General features: G+C 39.3%; 1 protein-coding gene across 3 annotated transcripts in view; it reads left to right on the plus strand.

Annotated features, from left to right (window-relative positions):
- Positions 1–16,679, plus strand: part of DNTT (DNA nucleotidylexotransferase) — a 335,988-nt gene that overhangs the window by 93,628 nt on the left and 225,681 nt on the right. For 2 of the 3 annotated variants that reach the window (XM_090057571.1, XM_090057572.1), the window contains exon 2: positions 13,014–13,188. In XM_090057571.1, the coding sequence (XP_089913697.1) occupies positions 13,014–13,188 (175 nt within the window). Of the gene's footprint in view, positions 1–2,699; positions 3,345–4,563; positions 4,874–13,013; positions 13,189–16,679 lie in introns of those variants that run through there. The other variant, XM_090057573.1, reaches the window with a different exon arrangement.

Genomic DNA, 16,679 nt, shown 5'->3' on the forward strand with positions numbered 1-16,679 from the left:
GGGGTGCATGAAACACCTGTGCTAAAGTGATCACAGATGCTGTGATCTCCAGGGCTTGGGGGTGCTTGAAACCACCATGGCACCACCATCACTATACATGGAACATTGTAGGAGAATCAGTTAAATACTAAACCACTTTTGCATACATCCTAGTCTCTGTTTATGGCCCTACTCATTCTTTTGCATAGAAGTAACACTAGAAGAAAGAAATGTATTTAAAAAATCCCATGTTTTTCATAGTCACCTTGCCCCACTGTTCCCTAAAGAGAAATGAAATGTGTAGCACTCCAGAGGAGCTGTATACGAAGAGGAATTGCATTTAGTAGAAAACTGTTCTGTGGTCTATGTGGTTTATAGGCCACTAGTCATGGGTGGTGAAGAATAAGATGTTTCATATGGTGCCATGACTCAGATAACGGGACACTCTTCTTCTGAAATGAGTTCCACTATGCTGTAAAATGTTTGCAATAAAAATTCCAAATGAAGGTGTCTTGATTACCACAGCAATAGCCTTACAGAATCCCTCTAATGCAGAATAATGCCAAGACAGCCAATCAGAGCACGAATAAAGCGTTGCAGACAGACAGACTTAGGCTTTTATAATATTAGAATAGTGGATGAGTTACATTATGGTGTGTGATTATGCTATTTTTTAACTGTCAGTGGATCAGTGACTTTTCCAAGTATGATGATTAAATCGCTTTGTGGACAGCATGTTCATGTGTAAGTTACAGATATACCTAATCTAATTTCTGGAAACAATGTATTTATTAAGCTTGCTCCCACAAAGAAGCATGTTCAACAATATGAATATCCCAAGACTCTTGTTTTAATTTCAAGGATATATATGTGAAAATAGGCATCAGCCCAAAGTAGTGCCATTTAAAATGATTTTTTACATAAATTGTTTTTTTGACTAAAGGATTTTTTTGGGGGGGAGGGGCATGGGAGTGGGAAGGATCTTGAAGAAATTATTTTTTTAAAGGGTTTTTGGCCAATGATGGAAATATTTGACTGACCAACAGGCATTAATTACATTTTCACTTATTTTGCTGAAAATGCAAAGTTTTCAGTAGAACCGTGAGGAATGCTCACCTCATACATATTCTGACCACCTTTAGCTCAGATCTGAAAAGTTCTATGTAAAAGGACAATTCCGTTCCAAAATTTCCAAAGTCCAGGATTAGATATATCCATGATTGGCATCCTTATTTTCAATACTTTCTTTGCCACTTTGTATGACTTGGAAACCAACTGCAAACATTTATGGGAAAGGCTCTTGATAATTCTGACAGTTTCTTGATGGATGCATACATATGGGCATTTCAGTACTTGAAAGGAACTTTGTTCTCTGCCTCCCATTACACTATTTCTCCTGCTTTGATTGCCTTTCATACACTAATTCTAGCTGTACTGTTTCTTGCAGAATGGTGGCTGGAAGGCACAGTTGGTGTGAGAGGCATACTGAACTTGCATCCATATTTGCTTAATTATATTATGTATCTTCTGAAAATCATTAAAAATAATCTAATTACTTTCATGCAAGGAGCAGACCCAGCAACAACTCAAGGTCAGCAAGGCAATACATTATATTTAAAGATATAAGAAGACTAGAATAATTTAAATTATGATATATGAATGATAAAAAGACTGTAGTAAAATCAGTTAATAGAAGTAAGTCTCCTATATATTTAGGAAAAAGGTTATTTAATCTTCTTCTTGAATATTATTATTCTTGAATAATTATTTTATATGGACAGGGCTTCTTATAAACTAGCAATTTATGCGAATAAATCAAAATTAAATATTTTCTTCTTTGTTTCTGGTTGGCAAAAATAATACTCTGACCTTGATAGTTTCTTGCTTACTCCAAATACATATTCTACATATAGAATACAATAAAAATATTTATATAATAATATTGCCTGTGAGGGGGGTTATACCAGCAGGGACATGATAATCTAGGTAGGTCTATAACTTATCTCTCGTAAAATGGGATCACTGACAAAGACTTTTGCAAGACATTAATACTGTACTCATTAGATAAATCCATGCAAAGAAGAAAAGTAAATCTAGTTGCATTAGGTGAAGAGCTATAGCAAAACCCAAAATTAATTTCAATGCAAACTAGGTAGCTAATGTGTTTAAACACTTTTGAAAGTCTTACCTGGCATCTATTTGCATCTTTAAGTGCCTAAATACTTTTGATAATATGGCCCAAGAGTTATTAAATGGGCATAAAAAAATAACATTTTTTTTTGTACCAGAAAGGTTTTACTGATACGAGCATCTTGATGGTATGCTATGGGAATTATCTTTGCATGATCGGGAGCACTTAATTAATTAGAACATAAAATAATTTTGTTAAACATTTGTAAAGAATCTGTTCATAAATATGTTATTCCTTGTAGGTTTTGAAGATGAATAAAGCATTTTACCAAGACTGGGAAGGCAGTAAACAGGGAGATGCCTGTCAACAGCTTGGCTGTCAGGTCAATCAGCAGTTTGGCAAACAGACATGAAACCACCAAGCAGATTGTGCAGTGTCAATGTCCATATGATTAGTAGTTTTTTTTCCTTTGCTGCAAACCTTTTATATGTAACCTTTAAGCATAGTTTCCATTTACCTATTAACATGTTTAAAAATACCATAAAATTTTCTTTTGTGATAAAATCCCTGCTACAAATATTAAGTTGGAGTAGAGCTGATATTTTGGCCATTGGGCTATCCTCGGGCTATAGAAAAAATGAATGAATTTAGTTGGGTTTTCATGGCCTGAGGAAGGCCCCAGAGCTTATAGGCAAGTGTTTTAATTTTTGATGTCTAGCTTCTATTTTAACAATAACTTTTTCTTTGTATTGGTGACACTCTAGCTGATGCAGCCAGCAGCTACAATGCTAGGGGAAGTGCCAATGATTCTTTTCATAATTTTATCTTAAAATAGTGACCACAATGACAGGAGACAGTTTATGGAATACTATTCTGTAACGCATGAATGACAAAGTGACCATTCAAAGCACACTGGATAGACTGCAATAATTATATCTGATGCTAGGAAGGATGTTCTTGTTTTCTTGTTCCTTTTTTTGTCTGCTTGCTGATCTGCTCATGCCATGACATTTTTGACATATTCTGCAGAATTGGTGAAATCTGTGTTTTCAATAATTCAGATGTGTAAATTTTGTTTCCTGGGAGGTTGGAAAAAGCTGGGGGAATTTTATCCTGAACTTTGTATTTTAGTGCAACTCAGATCGACACATTCAGCATAATATGGAAAGGAAGATGTGTTCCAGACAATAGCTCTTCTTTGGGGGTCTGTGCTGGGATGGGATGGGCCAATGAGGTAAGGCTGGGTGATGGGATGAGGGCAGATAGTCCAGTGTGGGGATGAGTAGGGCATGCCTGGAATGAGGGAAGCATGGTGTAAAACCATTGCTGCAGTCGAGCACTGTTGCCAACCCAAGGTTTTTTTTTTGTATTTTTACTATCTGCAAGCTTTTTTACTGACAAACAAGCTTTTTTTGCTTCGGTTGATATTAAACCCTAAATTTGAACCTACCCTTGTCCAGGACCTGGCAGAATAGTTACATTTACATTAGGTAAAATATGCACCTGTAAAAAAGTTTGGTTATCAGTAGAAAGTTTGCAGATTGTCGTTTAAAAAATGTGTCTTGAGTTGGCAACCCTAGTAGAGGCACATTTCCCCATTTGCTTCAAAGTCCAGTGCCCCTGTGTATGCTGTGCAGACAGGCTTATGCTGGCGACATATCAGTACATTTCATCAAAGTATTGAGAGAATCATAGTTGAGAGTGACAAGTGTCACAGTGGAGGTGGTTGAATCAAACATATGATAGATGCCCAGTAATTATGCACATCTATATGCAATAAGCACAATTTGTCAGATATTGGCACATTTAAAGTGTATATAAGTTAGTCTCAAATGCTTTGCTATTCATTTCCTTGTAATCAAATTGCCCATAAATTCATTTTTATTGTGAAATTATTTTAAAATGCTTTGCTTTATTAGTTTGGTTTTTTTAAAAAAAGGCGTTTTATCAACATTTTAATGAAGTTAAAAATACAACCCAAGAAACAACTGGGCAAAATTACATAAAGCAAATCAAACCCTCAAAGTTAATTAGAGATAAATGACAAGAGCACAGAACAATGCAAGCCATCATTATGAGATGGGATTTAAATTCTTTCTCAGCAATACTTTCTAAGTAAAAATGGAAGCAATGTCAATTGTATATTTTATGTCCAAATGTGGTAATAATGTTGATATTGAAAATGATTTGAAAATGTTATTCCAGTGGAGCTATGCCACTTTCTAGCAACGAAGAATCTGGTCCAATATAGTTGAATCATTTGTTATGAAGATATTTTCTGGATTAAGTTTTCAGAGGCAATGGCCTGTTAAGTTCCAGTGAATTTCAGTGCATGTGCACCTGTGTGGAGTAGTTAAAATTCTTCCCACATGTAAGTTGTAGAGAAGTCTTCATAGTGAGTTCAAAACAACTGATGCTTCTGGGTTTTTTTTGTTTTTTGTTTTTTATTTCAGAAGAGAAACAGATGAGAATGATGTCAATATGTGGTGACATCAGATGCAGATCGTGGCTGGCAGAATGAATATAAGCTCATATTTAGACAGTCAAGTACAATTCCATCATGAATAGGGTCAGAGCTCCAACATTGGTCCCACAGAGGAAAAAGCAGAAAGGGGTGCACCTTACAAGTTCTCCCAGGAGCTATGAAATAAAGTTCTGTGAATTAGTCATTTTTATAATGGAGAGGAAAATGGGGGTGACCAGACGGAGATTCTTGATGGAGTTGGCAAGAAGAAAAGGTTTCAGGGTAGCAAATGAGCTAAGGTAGGAAATTCTTTATGTATGTACAATCTGGACATGATGCTGGTACTTAAAAATTTACTCGTAGTCTTGGAAATCTACATAAGATGTGTTGTTAGCTAATTGCAGGATATGTTACATTCAAGGTATATACTATAATGAAGGTTAATGATGTACAATACTGCAAAGAGTGAAATAGCCAAGTGAAATCAAAAGATTGTAATCGTAACAAAGTCATAAATACATTTATGCAAGTGATTGCAAATAACTTTTAATTTGCATATAATGTTATTTTTTTCCCAATAAATGGCTATTTAGTAGATAGTTCTATGTTATAAAAATGAAGATAACTGAGGAAAGATAACCTAGCAGAGAATTAGAAACACCTAGGCATAAGTCAATACCTTTGATTCATGACTCAAATTTGTCTTAAACTCTTGACTTTAATCAGGTTGTACTGTCCCCCATGTATAAAATCAAACAAATTCAGCTTCTTGAACCTGCAAAAATGCCTCACGTGATTCAAGATTGAACACTTGGTTAGTTTTGCTGTAACCAATAAGCCAGGTTCTTCAGCGGGTGTAAATCAGACAGTGTTTTTTCTCATTAGAGCTTAGTTATTACATAAATGTAATTGTTGGTTCCTGAAAAGGAAAAAGTTGAAATTGCCTGTACAATAAATGTAAAGCATTTAGAACTTTATTCCTGCAACATCTCTTACCTGTAAAAACATAAGAAGTGCCATACTAGGTCAGACTAATGGTCTATCTGGCCCAGTATCCTAACCTTGACAATGGCAAAAGTGGATGCTATGGAAGGAGAGCACTAAATATCTGGAGTGATCTATCCCCTATTCAATACCCTTCTTGGCATCCACACAAAATAAATAGAAAGAATAGTAATAGGAGTAATTACTCCAGAAAGTAATTATTCCCCACTTGAAGTATCCCACTGAGCAATATGTTTGATTAAGGGATAACGATACTGGAACATATCTTTGTTAAGCTCTGCAGGCTCTGTGCAGAATTTTTTTTTTACAGAAAAGGATCAGAGATATGGCATTTGAAGATTAAGGGGTAGAGTCATTGTCAGACTTTGGGGGAGCCTGTACAGCATTTACTCTATATACCTGGTCCTGGCTTTAATTAGTGAAATTAGCCTATTAATTTCACAGACATTAGTGTATACTCAATTTATTTATAATGTTAAAGGAAATCACAATGTGTTCACCTCTCCATATAAAATGCCTGCTTAACATACTATGCATGAAGAACAAAACAGGAGCTTCCAGCTCCAAAATATCTGTAGTCACATTCTTTCATGCAACATTTTAAATCTTTTAACCTTGTGTGTGAATCAGAAAAGAAGGACAGTCTTCTTTTGGAAACAACAACTTGTAAGATATCACATAAAATAAGAAATGGTATTAGGCAATTAGAGTCTGATCTAAAACCCATTCAAGACAGCAAAAAAACCTTCCATTAACTTCAAATATCTTAAGATCTATTGATATGTACCTGAAAAGATTTGGGTCCATTTGTGTTGCTGAGACAGAGATGTTTCTTGCTAATATTTCTAACTTTGTGTGAAGTCATGAAACAAAACTTTTTTGTTTTGTCAGGAGTTGGCCAATATATTTAATTTCAAGCTAGATGCAACTGGATAAAACAGAGCTATTTAACTGTTGACTTTTGTTGTCGTCGAGAATGCCAGAGGAAACACTAAATTTGTTACATTTTCTGCCAAGAATCAAGCACAGCTGTACAGATACCAGAGGAAACTGGTGCACAACAACTAAACTGCTTCAGCAAGTATAATGATGGCAGAGTTCCCAGATCTGCAGCTTGGTGCAAATACATTAAAGATGAATATTTTATATAAAGTGAAATAAACCACAGGAAGCAGAAGTTCTGTGTCTCCAACTGAATTTTTGTACACAAGTGAAAATATGACAGTTTAATTAAAGTAGAACCTAATAGGGTTAAATAATACATTGCCCACTGAATGGCCTCTCTCAGACATTTTAGAGATAATTGAAACAGACAATTTATATGTGCTCTACTCTACCGGTTGTGAAATGAGAAAAAAGGGTTTTCTTGCAGGGTAAAATGTTTAACTTAACTTCCCCAAATACAGTCATTGTACATTTAATGCAGTGAAAGATTACATGATAGCAATTATTTAGTGGATAACCGTGGAAACTTACTTACATGAGTAACCCACTGAATTTTAAGAAGTCATGGGGGTTTGAAATGAATAAGCTCTTTGGACTTGATTGATACTTAGGGATTTGGTATACTAGTCTCCCAAAATAATAATAAAATCTTGCTTTGAAATATGGTAATTAAGTTTCAAGCTGAAAGTGTGTGCCCTGTGCCCTTCCATGACAGTTAAGTAGCATTATTACTTATGAAAGCAATGAATCGAGTGACTGACTGAACTTCAGAGTGTCATGTTTTATCTTGAACCATCTTGTGTGTGGTTTGAAGGCTGGGACTGGCTCCCATGTGGTTCCAGTGTGCTGGTGCTACATAGCACTGGGCCTTGAACTGGCCCCAGTGTGGTGGGATGTGGTAGGAAACCCAAAATTGGTTGATTTTTGGTCTCGGCTCTGAGATGACAGAGGGGCCAGTTTCAGACTGGTACTATGGTTCAAGGTTCAGTGTGGTGCAGGAGCTGAGAGTGACCCTGCCACTGCACAGGCACTGATTCAAGAATCCTGTGTGGTACGGGGGTTGGAGTCTGCAAACAGTGGGTTGTCAGGCTCCCACCCTCCCAACACACTGGAGTCTCCTAATCACATTACCTCTGTGGAGCAGTCCAGTATTAGCTCAACATGTTAGTTGATAGGATCTGGACATACTCCTTGCTGGAAAAGGAAAATTGACTATGGTTACACCTTATGCTGTAAGTCTCATGAATGTTGTTTGGCTTAGCGCTAGCTTGGAGTTTGGAGCAGTCACACCTTTAGTATAAAAACCTTCTCTGACTGGCGTCCCCTACCTTCCCAGCTGTGACTTGCCCCTAGGGGCCTGGTGAGCAGGGAGGTCCATTGCAGCTCTACTTCTCTATGATTCTCTATGCTTCACCTGTCCCTTGTCTGCTGCAGCAGTAGTGTTCTAGACTGGGGCAGGGGTGGGAGGTGGTGGGGTCCCTCAAGAGAGGCTGAGAGACTGGGTTTTGGGGGGCGTTTAGCTCTTAACATGTTTCCTACGTTTGTGTGGGGGGGTTGCTTCCTGGATGCTCACTTGTTCGGAACTGACTTGGACCTGTCATAGCCCAAAGGGAGATTTGACATTAACCTAAAGGCCAATCACTTGGGAGGAGGGAGTGAAAGCAGCAGCAGGATGATTCCTTTATTTCTCCCTTTCCCAGCTACCTCCCTTTCTTGCCTGGAGAGTCCTTGCTCTTCACCAGAAAAATTGCACCTACTACCCCTGGAGAGAGTTTCCCAACTCTCATCAGATGGGAAATACTGTTATGAGAAGCAGCCAGGGATGTGAGATCCCACAGAGCAGGAGGGTGGGGGAAGGGGCCATTGCATCCTGGGATACTGAAGGACTTCAATTTGAGTGGCACTGCTGTTGGGAGTGGCCACACCTAAATAGAACAGGAGCAAGATTATGAGGACCAGAAATAATCCTGCCCTGGAGTGGCATAACTTTGAGCCACATAATGAGTGCTTTAAACCACTTAAAGATGTTAAGTGTAATTGTGGCCAGTTCAGTGGTTAAGAGCTCCAGGAGCCAACTAAACTTGCCATGTAACACGGCCCTATGCTACAATGTATGTGCTTTACTGTTTTAACACTCAGACACTAGCATTGTAAGTGCTGCTAGTACATGCTAAGTGTAATGCTACTCTAATATTATTACTAGTTAACAGCCTCTCAATATACCGAGAAAACATACAAACAAATGCTTTTGTCCATGTCTTTTGTGGCTCTTCCTGTTCCTCACAAACAGCAAGAGTAAAAGAGGGACTTCAGGAAATGACTAGCACTGGGGGGAAGAAATTGAGAGAGAAAGAGATCCGAACAAAAAACAGGTAGCGAACAAGATGAGTGCTCAACTTCACCATTCAGGCTATATTTTCCTTTTATTCTGTCTTGTTCCTTTGTTTACTGACATTGTGACTTCTTAAGGAATGGTTATGAAACAGCTGTGTGCAACATGTATAGCCTGTTGCTGTCCTGTACAAATAATAATGGGTTATCTGTCTGGATATCTGGGGGTCAAGCAGGAAGCATGTTGCAGACAGTGCTGTTCCTCCCCAATCCATGTTTGGCTGCTGATGTCAAAATCTTGTAGATTGTGTTTGCTTCCTATAAGATACAATGATATGATGAGGAACCTTAAGCACAGGAGGATACTATGTCTCCCAGGGGAGAAGAGCTTATCTGGAGATAGATGGGACAATATATATCTTTCATGAACCTATATTTTGATGACTATCAACGATACACAGCTTGGGTGCCACAGAACTGTGGGGTGCCTTGAGATCCTTATAATGATCCTTATAAAGATCCACATAAAGTTAGCACTGTTAGGGTTGCAAACAAGGGGCATTTTTACATGTGCTTCTGACACGGTGTCGGGTGCTTGTAATTAGTGAGCTGCACTAATTAAAAAAATGAGAAAATGGTGGCAGTATGCTTTGAACTAAAGCACAAAGAATGTGTTTTAGTTCAAAGCACACTGCCGCCATTTTCCCAGCATGGAGTCACGCAGCACCGCTGATACACGTGATGCATGAGGCTGCCAGAGCATGTCAATTTACATCCTCCAGCAGACTTGATTAATTGAGTCTGCTCTGACATGCTGGATTTCCAGCACATCAGAACAGGTGCCCCACGTGTGTATAAGAGCCCAGGATTCTCAAGATAAACCTAGATTACAAATAGAAATCCATAGTTGTAATTTTTCTACATTCTTGGCAACATAAAGAGTGCTCAATTATTTTTCTGTAGTCAAAAATAGACTGAAAACTAACAGTTGGCATTTTATGAGGAGTGCCTTGAGACTATCCAGGGGTATCTTGCATGTATAACAGTTGAGAACCATTGATTTATGTGGTTAAATTCAGGGTGCACTGCTAGAAATTTTTGGGGCCAATAGCTGATTTTTAAGGTGGCATATCAGCCGATACTGATCCAATTTCTGATATGGAGCCCGACAGCTTGAAGAGCAGTGTCTGGCTGGTAAGTCTGTTGTGGTGGAAGGGAAAGGGGAAGGGAAGGGAAGGGAAGGGGCATGGGGGGGAAGACAGAGGCCCCTGTGGGGAGGGGGGGGAGTGCGACTGGGGCAAGGGCTGGGGCAGGCACTGTCTGGGTAGGGCAGGGCACAGGATGGAGCTGTGGCTCATCTGGCAGCTCCTGCTTCTGTGTGCACTCGGGGGGGGGGGCATGGGGTGGGAGGCATGTGCCCCTGGATCTGTGTGGGGGCAGGGAGGGATGCTACTGTGGGTTGGGGTCAGGGCTGGGCTGAGCTCTTCTTGGTGGGGGCTGGGCCGGGCTGAGCTTGGGTTGGGTGGTGGTGGTTCTGGGAGGGGGGCTACACAGGGGGCTGCAACCACCCCAAAATTCACTGTAGCCCTCCCAACCCCCCCTCCAGCACCACCACCATCTGCCCTGAGCACAGCCTAGCCCAGCCCCTCCACCCCATGCTGGGAAGAGCCTGGCGTAGCCCCAGCCCCAGCCTGCAGTGGCAGCCTGTTCTGTCCCATGCAGTTCCAGGAGGACATGCCTCCCTGTGGCCTCCCGGGGTGTGCATAGCAGTGGGAGCTGCCCCCCCACCCCATGCCCTGCAGATGAGCTGTGACTCCATCCTGTGCCCCTCTCCACTTTGGCTGGGAAGCACCTGCTCCAGCCCCAGCCCCAGCCCCAGCCCCAGCCCCAGCCCCAGCCCCAGCCCCAGCCTCATTCCCTCCCTTACCACAGGGGCCTTGATCTGTCCCCACCATGCCTCTTCCCTCACCCTCCCCTTCCAGCACAACAGACTTACCAGCTGTATGCAGTTCTCCATGCTTCCGGGCTCTGAACCTTGCTGCCTACGTGCTGCGGTGTGGCTTCATGCATGGGGCATTTATTGGTCACGTTGTTGGCCACATCAGGCCAACTCCTGATACAGTCAATTTTCTTTATATTGGTGCTGATCTGATATTGGACCGACATATCAGTATATCCAGAGATGACCAGAGCAGGGCATGGGGTCCCGCTTCCGGACACGAGGAAACTGGCAGTAGATTCGGTGGGGGAAGGGGTGCTGAGTGGCCAGCTGGCTGTGAAGCTGGCAGTGGCATGGAGTTGCCACAGCCTTTCTGCCTGGCTCCATGGGGACCCCCAAAGTGCGGGGCCTGGGGGGGGGCATTGCCCCAATTCACTCCCTGCCAGGGAAAGCCCTGGGTGTACCTCTAGTTAAAAGCTCTTTCTTGCAGATAAGTACAGATAAACACATGCACACTTAGCAATACCATTGGCTAAACCCTGTTAAATGATCAGCAATCAACCATAAGGGGTTTTTGCCACTCAAGAAGTGAAAATGTAAAGTAAATTTGTGTAATTTGAATGACTTAACAGAACTCTTTAAGTAGAGCTGGGTAGAAAAGAGGTTTTCACTGGGAAATAGGAATTTGCAGAGACAAAAAGCATATAATGAGACTTTTGTGGGTTTCAACAAACTTGACAAAACACCAACAGGGTTCTGCTGCTACCCTGCCTGGTTTTTAGCCAATTCACAGGGTTGGTTTCTGGATACACCAGAGCTTTTAGTGTTCCGGACTCTGCAGCCAGCCCTGTCATGTGGACTGCAGCACTGGGACCAGGGACTCTAAAAGGCATCCAGAGCAATCCAGGGCTCTTGGGTAGTAGACTGTCCCAAGGCCAGGGGCCCCATAGCTTTTACAAAACCAGGAACCTCAAAGCTCTGGGATACCTGGATAGAGGTAGGGATCTTGGTACCTCAGATGCCAGCTCTGCAGCATAGAAACCATGAGAAAGTCAGCTTAAGATTTCAGGGTTTCCATGTGCCCTGCCACAGAGCTGAAAGGACAGGGAGCCCCAGGGCACTGGCTCACCTATGGTTCTCAGATCTCTAGGTTCTCAGTGTATTGGCAGTCTCCTAGTGCTAACTAAAGCTTTGAAGCCTGGATCACAAGAACCCATAGCTGTGAACAGAGGGGCCTTGGAACTTGAGGCTCAATTTATTTGAAAATGCTGTGAATATTTGATTAGCTTAATATTTTTATTTTTTATCTTTCACAGGAAATTTAAAACTTTATATTGTTCAGAAACAAAATGATTATTTTCAGTGTTTCAGAAGTTCTTGTGGAACAGAAATTGTCATTTTGGCCAAGTCTGCTTCTACCTTCTAGAATCTGAAAGTAATTATTCATATAATGCCTAATATTTCTTTATCACGCATTTCTAGGAGGCCAGATGTTATTGTAGTGACTTCTGCCTCATTTCTAAGAAAATCTAACCATAACTCTATCATATGATATAGTGTATGGTAGTTTAAATTTGTTCTGGAGATTTTATGCTAAATTATACCAGATCAGTTTTGCAAGAGGCCAGCATATTAATAGCAGGAGATGGTCTTCAGACATGATGCATAATTCATAAGGTTTGTTTTTGCATATATTTACCAATACCATTTATGAAGAGCTTAATTTAAGTACAGAAGATTTTAAGTTTACCAAAACTATTAGCAGCTCTAGAGTTTTGAAGGATTTTCTACAGCACATCTCAAAGTATTATGAAGCTCTTATGTATTGACCAGTAGTAGCCTTATTTCTCTAAAGGCTGTCAGGTAACATAAAACAGCCTCTTCATTACAATACTGCTTGTGTAAGCCAAACAGTTTCCAAGTTGCAAAAAAATATGTAATGGAAAAGTGTCCAGAGAAGTTAAATGATGCTGAACGGAGGAAAATGCTGCACTTATAAGAGTTGTCAAACTATAATACTGTTCTTAAAATATATGGACTGAATAGAAAAGATACATTGTAATATAAAAATACAGCTTGCTTTCCACATCCTGCCATACAATAGATACAACACTTCAGGAAGCACATGGTATATAAATGTTAAAACAGCAGCTTTGCCGTGAGATACTGTTGGCTCCAAAAAGACAAATAAACCTTCATCTTTGTATTTTCCTTGACAGCGATTCTGTCACCCACATTGTAGCAGAGAACAATTCTTGTGGTGAGGTTCTGCAGTGGCTAAGAGGACAGAAGGTGAGGGACAGTTCAAGATTTGAACTTCTTGACATCTCTTGGTTCACAGCCTGCATGGAAGCTGGAAAGCCAGTGGATTCTGAGATCAAACATCGACTTATTGTAAGTCAGGTTCTTCATTATCAATTCAACTTTTTTCACAAGAATCAAAACTATCAGACAACTTCAGTGTGTATTTTTGGTGTTACTGAGTTTTGCATGAAAATGCAATGATATTTTTCTAAGAAGTGTATAGATTAATTCATGCTGTTTCATAAAATGAAAGGGTTGCTTCCACAATACCTTTTTTAATAAGTTTCTTTTTAAAATCTTTTTTATTGGCTGCTGATAGTGATAAGTTACCATAGTCTGGTGCATTATTACTGAAATAATAATATACATAATTCATATAAATTGAAGGCTATTAAAAGTAACCAATTACCAAACTATTTGTCTTTTGTGTGGTATCTGTGGTATTCCCACAAATACTTAAATAGGAAATGCCTCAAATGCCAGGGTAATTGTATCTACTCTGAGAGATACAGGACCTAATCTAATGGCTCTCACTGCAGTACTTTGCATCTTTCAGCAATATATAAACATTAAAACTTGTACTGGTTAGGGTTGATCTACATACCCTTGAAGAACCTATAAAAAGACTGGTGATGCAGTCTGTGTGTAAAGGGATAGTAATTGGACTTAAGTACCATTACACACTTGGTGCTAGTAGGAAAAGATACAGCAGGACTTCAGGTGTTGCATTATACTATAGCAGGATCTATATTGAAAAGCGTGCTGTCTACATTCTGTAAATGGTGCTTGACCCTTCAGGTTATAGGAAGATATATAATAAGGCACCCTAGCACCAGCAAAGTCATATGGTTATACTGCAGTCTGGTTTTTGGAATTGAATGCAGTATGCTGCAGAACCACTCTGGGCTACACGGTGTAACTGGTGATAGGTAGCATCACTATCCTGACAAGCTGTGCACTCTACATAATGTCATAGTACCACTGGGTGTTCTTCAAAAAGGATGAAGTGATGCAACACCACTGGTAGACCCTGTGCCCCAGCCGACTGTATTTACTTTCCTTGTTCTCTATGTATTTAACATCATAATGTTGCCTGGCAAAAGATCTGATACAAAAGTTTTTGAAGCCAATGGGAAAATTCTTATTGATTTCAAAGAGCCTGAATGGACTGCATGAGCTGTAGCTCATTGCAGACCTATATTGTGGAAAAGTAATGGACACTCAGACCAGTGTAGGATTTTGCTGAGTATATCTTATTGCTATGTACAGCATGTCAAAAAATGAACCAGTAATTTCATAATAGTTTCTTCTTTAGTTCTTTTTCATCTTGATTATTAAAGTATGAAGAATGATCTATAATCCCCTCTAGCCCAGACAGACTGTGATGTCTGGGTCATTTTTCATTGCCAAAAACTAAACTACAATACTGAATCTATTCTCCAAGATTTTAGATGAGAGAATGCCTGTTTAATAACAAATATAAAAAAATGAGTACACCAGATGGAGCTATCGTTCTCAGACTCAGAATAATACCATGATGGCCATGTGTTTATGTTTTCAATGCTTATTTTTCACAGAATCTTCTGAAGGTAGAATGCTCTAAATAAATTGATGCAAACACAAGTAAAAACAAAAAACATATATATAAACATTAAACTATCTAACCTCATAGACAGGCCAAGGAGGTACGAATGTTTGGGACTACTATTTCATTTAACTGACTGAAAAAAACCTAAAACCCCAGTGATCCCAAATATACAAAACACCATAAAGACTTATGGGGGAATTTAATTTTAAGTTCTAGCTTTAAGATGCACTGTGATTATGTACTTCCTATTTCATTTCAGCACTGTCTGAATCTCTATGGCTTTAGATGGACCAGCAAATATGAGTATATGAGATGCTTTTTAGAAAAATAAAGCTTCTGAAATTCACTTTCTTATCCAAATATCAGTATAAAAACTTTTTAATTAGCATATTAAAAATTAATAATGATTTTTTCTGCATAAGAGGGCCTTCTTGGATTTCTGGTACAGCAAGATTTCCTGAAGGAGCTATAGTGGATCATTATGCTATGGAGAGATTAGTTTTGCAAGGGAGATCGTCTCATTGTATTAGGGTATAAATATTTCATACCAATAAACATAGACTGTCATAAAGCACTACATTTAACATAAATGAAAAGCATAATAAACATACTTGTGCTAGTCACCTTGTTAACTTTAAATGTAGATACTTAAGACCAGGTTTCTAAATAGTAAAACAAATAAAAACATTTTAAATGGTGAATAGTAAGGGCCAGCACAGGATTTCTTTTGCCTTAATGAATGAGGAAAGTTTGAGCTGAAGGTCAATTTTTTAAAATACTAGGTCAAACTCATATCTGGTATAATTTAATTGGAACTGCACCAAAAACAAAGTTGTCCTATTATGACAATCTTTTAAAAAGTAAAATGAAAGTGAAACAGAAAACCAAAAAACTCACACTGTTTTATAAATTGTCACTGTATAAAAATGGACTGTAGTAGGTAAAAATTTTGAGTGAGACGCTGGCTGGGTTTCAGAATCTGTTGTGGATCTTCCTGGTAGGGGCAGAAGAGGAAAGAAAGAATGGTCGCTGAAGAGCAGTGATGAAAAACAGTTGTTGGGCAGTAAAAGGTCAGAGAAGTTGGGATATAGGTTGCAGCTATAATATATGATTTATGAAGTACTCAGGCACTGCAGCCCGCAGTATGTCCAGACTACCCAGGGTTTGAAGGTAAGTGGAAGAAAGTGACAGGAGTAATGGAATAAATACAAGTGTGTATGGTCCCTCCTCAGTTTAGTTACACAGGCTGAGAAAGCCTGAGGCCATAGTAGTAGGTATCTAGTGAAAGGAAATCTTCATTTGAAAGTGACTGAGGGAAAAACTGTAAGGATAACAATAAAAAAGTGCTTTTTCATGAAACCGATGAACAGAGTAACTGTACCAGATCACTCTGTTTCAGGTCTGTGTACACAGTTTGTCTGTCACACCAGTCACCAATTTTATAGTGCACCTAGATCTTTGTTTTCCTCTTTACTTAAAATAGGCCTTTATGAGGTTAGCTGTGTACCTAGGATTCTGTTACATTATAACCAACTTTAATGAGCCCAAGCCATCCTTACATTCATACCATGCTGAAAACATTATCATAAAAGGACTGAAAATGAATAAACATGTCTATTCAGAATGCTCCTAAAAATTGCTTTTTGTTATTGGCTGCGGGTTCAAATGCTATCTGGTCCCATCACACGTGGTCAAAAACAAAGGCAACCTGTGAGATAAGTACTAAATTGCACCTGTTTGGGAGTAGCACCCTCCGGCTCAGATTTTGTTTTTTTTAGCTAGCTAGTTTGTTTCTAGCATTCAAGAAGTAGGAGATCAGTTTTCTATTTTTCCATAAAAGAGGAATGGAAGTGGCAGCATGACAAATTCAGGTTGGCATTCTTCCCATACATGAAGCAACAGACGTTATAGCAGGGAAATTATATAGACAATCACTGATTTGCAAAGGTTTAAAACTCTGTTGATATGCAGTCTAATGGAAAATGTTTGTAGA

This window comes from Crocodylus siamensis, chromosome 7 (assembly GCF_052110815.1).
Source record: "Crocodylus siamensis isolate JL-2025a chromosome 7, ASM5211081v1, whole genome shotgun sequence".
Taxonomy (NCBI): Eukaryota; Metazoa; Chordata; order Crocodylia; family Crocodylidae; genus Crocodylus; species Crocodylus siamensis.